At 54.3% G+C, this 7,494-nt stretch overlaps 2 protein-coding genes across 2 annotated transcripts; one reads left to right on the top strand and one right to left on the bottom strand.

Moving 5' to 3' along the window:
* Positions 1 to 2,258: 2,258 nt before the first annotated feature.
* Positions 2,259 to 3,083, bottom strand: GCG54_00015383 (uncharacterized protein; the record flags this gene model as incomplete). The annotated part of the gene is made up of 3 exons (XM_045415175.1): positions 2,259 to 2,528; positions 2,601 to 2,973; positions 3,037 to 3,083. The coding sequence occupies 3 exons, from the start codon at positions 3,081 to 3,083 to the stop codon at positions 2,259 to 2,261; spliced, it is 690 nt and encodes a 229-aa protein (XP_045267157.1).
* Positions 3,084 to 4,270: 1,187 nt separating this feature from the next.
* GCG54_00015382 (uncharacterized protein) lies at positions 4,271 to 5,774 on the top strand (the record flags this gene model as incomplete). The annotated part of the gene is made up of 2 exons (XM_045415174.1): positions 4,271 to 5,475; positions 5,540 to 5,774. The coding sequence occupies 2 exons, from the start codon at positions 4,271 to 4,273 to the stop codon at positions 5,772 to 5,774; spliced, it is 1,440 nt and encodes a 479-aa protein (XP_045267156.1).
* Between the last annotated feature and the right edge of the window lie 1,720 nt (positions 5,775 to 7,494).

Raw genomic sequence — 7,494 nt, 5'->3', positions numbered from 1 at the left:
ACCGTCCAAAAATCCCATCGCACAGTCTACCGCTAGCCGTCGTGTTTCCTCGTATCTCTCCTATTGACAACAAGCTCGCAAAATATCCACACAAAAACACCAACACACGCTTACTCACCTGGTTGGGCTTCGTAAAGGTCCCTGTGCCCAACCTAGACGTCGTCCCGTGGCAAAGCGTCGTGCCAACCGAACAAACACTCAGATGAACAGGCCGGGTATTAGTGGACGCGTAGACCGACAGGCTTCACGCCCACCTTAGTCCGTCTGAGCTTCATAAGCTAGCCTCTGCTATCTTCATGTTGGACCTCAGATAGGTGGCATTCTTGGCCGGCCAACATTGATCCAGGTAGCCAATCGAAAATTGGCGCGACTAACCATCGCTATCAGACTTATCTCAAGACCTACCGCCTGAATGACCAGTGAAGCGGAGGGTTACTTGCGTAGCAGACTACAAAACACTCACCATTATAGACATTTTGGGATTATTGAAGTAGACGTGCAGGTTGACTGTGAAGAAGAGTCGTGGCCCTATTGCAAGCTTGTTGCCCGGGTTCGAGCCCTCATCCCGCAGCATACTTCTGACAAACCAGACTGATATGCGCACTGGAACTACAATAGCCATATGGGGCATCCACAAGATGGTCAACATCATTAACAAAGAAGTTCTTAGGCTGATCAATAAAGTCTGGAAGGAAGAGCACCCGAGGCCCAAATGTGACGCTGGTGCCGAGCGAAGGCCCAAGACTAATGGGTCTCCTCTTCGTAGTCCGCACATCTTAAATCACCAGGCTTTGTGGCAGCAACGCATCCTCTCTCGTCGACGAGGAGCATCTTGTCTTTCCAGTGCGACGAGGCTGTTGCCTCCACCGAGGAAGATTTGTTGAACCCAAGAGAGTGACCGACTCTCGTCATTTGCGGATAGAGTGAACAACCTCTTTCCCCTCCTCCAGATACTAACTTCTTCAATTCCAGCATCGCCAAGTCTGGAACCTCGGATCGCTCAAAAGGACTCAATCCAAAGTCTCCCAGTGTACCTGGACGTAAGTGGAAAAGCTCGTATTCGACAAGGCATTCAGAGCACATGATGGCATGCTACAATGTCTTGGTCATCTTGCGAGGCTATCGAATGCCAATACTGAAACGTTTTTGGCACAATCTGCGCTCTATTGCACCACACGACGATCCTCGTGGACACAGCTGCATCCGATACAAACAGGAGATCGAGCTTAAAGCTGGAAATTTATAACGCTCTCGGTCTGGTAGGGTAAAAAGGCCCATGTCACGGAAGTCATACCCTTGTACTGACTGGACGCTTGCCCTGTGATAATGGGCATCTCTGCATGAGTCTTTCTAACTTATCACAGACGCTAGGCACGGATGAGCGTCTCATGGCGGTCGAGGCACTCAACTGAAATGACGAGTGGATACAAAGAAATAAGTCGCCAGGCAAAATCATCCGGCCCTCGTTCGATCCAATCGCCTGATACACGTACTGCGCAGGGCTGGCTCCTTGCGTGCAACGAGGCAACTGTAACCATTGCCATGTTTGTTTTAGCCGATGTTGAAATACCGCGATCCAGATCGTGCCCTGTGATACCGGCTGATTGCCGTATGGCTGGAAGCGAAGACGAACGATGACAAGTCACTACGTCTGTTCCGAGTCTTCTGTGGCGTAATCAGTGCATTCGGCATCGGGAGGCTGTATCCACGACGAACTGGACCATCAATGCCGCGCCCTCGCCAAAATCAAGCCGTCGGGATCTGAGGCCCGAGGGTTTGACTTCCATTGACGTTCGCCAGCAAAGCGTCGATGTCCATGCGGCGGGATTAGCTAACCCTTGATTTTTAAATTCACGGGCGCTGTCACAAAGCGTTTCGCTTTGCAATTTCTTGGCTGGATGCCCTCTGATTTTGCAGTATGCAGCAGCGGCGACAGATTTGAAGAAGTTCACGAAACACAGTCATGTTGCCACGATTGAAAGACACAGCTGCTCGAAGGATTTTCTTTGTTCTTCAGCATATCGACGATATCTCGACCGCCAAACCATATTGGGTATACCATATACCAACGCCAGAAAGAAAAAAAAAAACCAGTCCAAATGGGTATCTTTGGCCTCGAACCGGCGGCCGTATCTGTAAATCCAAAGTCGCTCTACGCCGTCCCGCTTCCCAGTCAAGTCTCGTATCGCAGTTTTGGATACCTGCGGTCCATCTACCATCACCCGTCGCCCTGCAATGTTGGCAACTCTGCTCTTTGATCATGTCCGCTGCCGCTTACTATCCCGGGAATCAACATCTTCCCGGGTTCTTTGTCGCTTCGAAGTCTGGGGAATGATGGACTGGAGTAGACGCTCTTGAAAGGACGAATATGGTTTGAATGAAATCTTTTTCGAGAAGACGGAGAAGTTGGAGGGCATGCGAGATGGCTTATTGGAGTCTGAAAGCTTTCGGAGCATGGTGGCAGGTATGTCGGCCGAATAGAGAGTGAGGTACGACTCGTCCGTGGGGTCTGTTCGAAGCACGTATACCTATTCAGGTCAAAGTTAGATGGGAGTTGAAGCAACAGGGGAGGGGGACTGGAGAGAGTCGACATGACGTACGCAGTAGGAATCGGGCGAAGGGCGTGGCTGCACAAGCCCCAGGAACCGTCGCTTTGATTGGGCAAGGGCGATGAGAAGAGCAGCGATATACGGATCATCATGGGTATCGTCTGGGGTGATCTGGGCGAGACGGAGCGCATAGAGAGAAGCGGTGGGCGTGCTCATTGCGTGTCGGTTTCTCCCCGGCGCACAGATGTACTTCAGCGAGTTCCTCCGCGCGATGCAAACATCGCCGTAGTTGATGTAGGCCATGCAAGGGATCAGGGTTGTCGCTTTGGCTGGCGCAGTGGCTCCTGGACTTCGAGCCGGACGGGAGAAGACGAAGCAGGGCATGGGAATCTCGTGGGACTCGAAACGGAAAAGGAGGTGTTTCCTGTTGCGCAAGAGCGGTCAGTATGAGAGGGATTAGAGATAGTATAGTCAATCGTTTGCATACCTCGTCAGCACCAGGGAGGCAGGGCTGGAAGTCAGGATGGCTTGCATGGCTGAGGCCTTAGTTGGAGTCCATTGCGAGCAGGCGAGGGTAGATACGCGACGACAATGACGGCTGAGTGACGCATTGGATTCACACAAAGGTGCAGACGCAGACGCAGAGGCATATGCTAGGCTGGACATGGTCTTGCTGGTGCGGGCATCATCAGTGATGCCGTTCACGTTGTTGGGATTGCCTTCTTTGTTGGGGCTCCGCATGGGAGAAAAAGGAGGTGATCGCCGCGGGTGATTGATTGAGTAAAGATCTGAGGATGCACTGCTGCTGGCCTGCTTTTCTTTGTTCCCATGCTGGTGCAGGTGAAGCGGGCTTTCGCGATGAACAAAGGTGCATCCCAACAGCTGGAGTTGACGTCGGGTCCAGTGCAGCGGTTGAACGAGCAAGCGCTCTCTAGGGTAGAGTTGAAGGATGGATCTGATTGAGAGCTCCGGAAGATCGACTGCGTGTTCGAAGGGAGGTGTCGTGGGAGGTGAAGATAGGGTGGACGGCATGGTGATGGTGGCATGCAGGGTCCCTGCCGGAACCCCTTGTTGTTAAGTTGAGGATGGAATTGACAAACAGACGCGTGCGACGGTGGGGAGAATCAAGTGGGAACTGATTAGATAAGCTGGGCTGCATGTTGCATGTGAACTGAGGTAGGATGACATCAGGCCTTAGCTCCAAGCATCTTAGTCAGCATCCTGCTCGCAATATCTATTGATCCGCACCGTCCCGCCCGGAGGCATCCCGGGCCCCTCCGTATCATTACCGCCGGCCCTGGCCGCCGTTGCTGCCCCGCTTGATTGGGAATTCAGACCCAATGCATGGCATCAGCGTCAAGTAATGCTGGCATTCGTTGTCACCTGAAAAATGGCTACTGCTAATCGTACGCCTTGCTACCACCACTGCCTGCGCGCCTCTGCCAACCTCCCAAGACACATGTCCGCCCTCTCCCAAGCAAAGATGCAACCGCATCCCGGGCTCACTCACCATCACCACCATCCCCGTTTCGGCACCAACTGCAGGATTCATTTCAGATCCCAACTCAAGCCAGTTGTCCCCGCTCAACTATGATCTTTGACTCTTCCTTTACTGACGATTTTCACGGCATAGCTGAGCTGGACAACGCGACAGGACACCACATCCCTCGTTCATATCGCTTCGACTTTCCGTCCTGTTGCGTCGCGTCAAACCCTCCACGATGGCCCCTCCCAAGCCCTACTTCGATACCGTTTCCTCCAAGACCGAATACGACCGGCTCGCTCCACGCGCATTCCTCTCCGACGTGACTGGGAAGAGTACGAGCGGCTGGGGCGAGGCACAGTTAGCAGCATGCCGAGTTCTTGTCGCACCAAACACCAAGAACAACCTGCTACCCATCCTACTGACGGCGGGCTGCGGTCCAACAGAGGCATTTCAAAAACGTCTCAAACTGGATCCTAGCTCTGATGAGGGCAACGATAGCTCGGACCGGTCTATCTCCCACCTGCAGAGAATCTGCCGAGGCCCGCAACACCACCAGCCACAGACCGAACACCAGAACGTATGGACTTATGGCCAGTCGTTGGGTCAACTTTGGGCCAGCTTGGACAAGGTGAAAGCTAGCAGCTCTCACCATCCAATCGGCGACGGGTTAGGCGAGCTTGAGGAGGCGAGAGGAGTTGAGGAGATACAGGCATTCAGTGGCGAGCTTGACGAGCCCAGCGATCCCAGTGATCCCAGCGAGCCCGACGAGCCCAACGAGACTAGTCGGGGAGACGGTAGCAAATCGAACGGAGGCAGCGAAGCCGTTGGGTCGGGCGACAATCCGATCAACATTAATGAAGCACCTGGCGGCGACTCTTCGCGCAAGCGCAAGGTGCCGGAGTCCAACAGCTCCTCGCCGATCCCCCGACGGCCGAAAAGACAAGTCAAACCGCCGCAGCACCCGGGCTTCGCACGCTCAGATCAGATAGATCTCTCGTCGAGCCAAACCACTGCCCCTCCGATCGGCTCGTCACCCGACGTCTTCTACGGCCCGCCAAGCCCTAAAGCAGATCAAACCTGCCATCCCGAGACCCTCACCGTCCACCTCGTCTCATCTTTTATCAGACAAGCTCTTCCTTGGTTACCCTCCCAGGCTAACCCCAAAGCCGACCCGGTCGTCATGTTGGAGGATGCCCAAGCCACGTTCCAGGTCCAGCACGGCGAGCTCCAATTCACGTCTCGTGACGACGGCGGTCTTGTCGCCTTCTGTGACGGTAGGCGCCGCGGTCGTGTCGCTCTAATTGAGGCGAAGCGTTTCGTCGACAGCTATTCAGAAGGCGAGCTCTCGCTGTCGGACAAACGTTTCGGCCAGATGATCGGGGAGGCGCTCGCGGTGAGGTTCCAACAAGAGCCTACAGTTTGGGCGGGACCTAAAGAAACGTAAGGAGTCTCACGACAGGTCGGGTCTCCAGGGCACGGCTAACATCTCTATCGCTCTTCACAGAATCATCGTCATCGCTGCAGCTCGACATTACCTCCGCTTTCTGCAAGTAGGCATTTCCGAACTGTACCTCAACCAGCTGAAGATGCATGCGCAAGGCGGTAACGATGCCTTGACCGATTTCATCTACGTCAGTGCCACTCGTTGGTTAGACCTTGCTGATGCCTCCGACCGACGCCATACCGTGCAGAACCTGGAGGGAATTGTGCGTTTGGTCCACAAACAGCTTAGTGGATGAACGTGGACTCGGCCTCATGGCGTCGCGATGAATTAGTTTATACGACGGCCGCTTATCGTCGTCCATTTCCTGCCAGTGACTTTGCTATCCGCCACTCTTCCCTGTCCAATCCCGTCGCAGAGAATTTCTACTCCAGCAGCGCTCATCCCTGAAACATCCTTCCAGGCCCAAAGCATGACTCTTCCCAATCTGCCTTGCCAAAACTGTTGCCCGTGAGCCTGAGTTGGCTCACCATGCAACCCATCAGTGTCCTCCCCGATATTAGCCTGCGCCCTTGTTGATATGGTATTTTGCGCTTGTGCTGTCGGTGTCCGGATCTTGGTCTGAAGTAGCAGAAGGTTGGAGCCAATCCGGTGGAGACTTGGAGAAATCCCCGTGTTGACGCACTATCGCCATCTTAGCCCTGAGCCATCTTAGCCCTGAGTAGGAACAGGGTAGGCAATAGGGCGGAAAGATGTCGGTGTTGGGAACTGGTCTGGAGTAGGAGCAGGCCGGGGTCGGAGGGTGCATGCGGTGAAGACTTGGGCGACCCATCGTGATGACGCACTACAGCGATCTGGTGGATTTCTGGAGTAGGAACAGAAGACACCTCCAAGATTCTTCATATTAAGGCGTCATCGCCTTGCCGTGTTCGCGGGCAGCGAAGAAGCCTGTGTCTGTTGTTAGCTAGGTGGATGCTTATGGGTTGTTGAGAAGAGTGAAAGGGTAGGGCAGTACCATTGGCTCTTCTCGTCGGCAAATAAGCCCGTGCCTTGGGCCGGTGGCTTGCTATCATCAACAAACGTCCCATTCTTGAGGTGTCCCCGCTCCACAAACATCCGGCCCGCGTACCGGTCGATATCCTTGCCGGATGGGTTTTTGATCGGACGCATCTTGAGAGGGAAGCAACAAGATCAGTCAAGATCAGCTTGGATTTTGTTTCTCCGTTAGGTTTGAAGTAGTTGACAGGACTGGGGTTTGTTTGTGTCGACGGATGAGCTCTAGGAGATGTTGTTTGTCGAAGGAAGGAAGGGAAGAAGTTGGTGCGATTGTGGGGTTGAAACATCGGAGGGAGGAGAACAACAGAGGTGGGAGGGAAGAGAGAGCAAGAGGAGACAGTCAGGAAGGGGAGGCGGCGTCAAGGCAATGGCAGGGCACGGGAAAGAGCGATCTAACGAGAGAAGGCAGGAGCAACTTCAAACCCAAAGCGAAGTGTCTGGTATAGAAGGAATTGCCTGAAAAAGGTAGGTAACCAAGTTCGCGCACCTGCCTTAACGGCCACTCGCACGACGTGACGCGGCGAATGCCTCGTTCCAGGACGACAAGCATGCGGGTTCGCGATGCAGAAGTAATCGGGACACGAAGGCTGTGATGTGGAAGCATTGCGATGTTGGGCGATTGGGTTTCGGTGTGTCTAGGTAATCCAGCGCGCGCGCCCTACCCCACGATGCCTCATGCACTGCTGGAGGCAGTACTGTGACAATCCATCCGCCGGCGCCCACTGATCATCCCCGAGGAGCAGCGGGTGCACTTACAACGTTTCCTTCTTGGCTGGCCTCCCTGCGCCGCAACGATGGAGAGAAGCTGCCGTGACGATTGGAAGCTACGGTTTGTCAAGGCATTGGACGTCGCTGGAACTACACGGAGAAATCAGGAAGATGATGGGTTGCGCGGGCGATGTTCCTGGGCATGTGGCAGTCTTGTTCCATCCATACCAGCATCAACCTGCTGGGCCGGTGCG

This window comes from Colletotrichum gloeosporioides (assembly GCF_011800055.1).
Source record: "Colletotrichum gloeosporioides strain Lc1 chromosome Unknown consensus_25, whole genome shotgun sequence".
Classification (NCBI taxonomy): domain Eukaryota; kingdom Fungi; phylum Ascomycota; class Sordariomycetes; order Glomerellales; family Glomerellaceae; genus Colletotrichum; species Colletotrichum gloeosporioides.
This window is presented reverse-complemented; position numbering and strand designations above follow the sequence as displayed.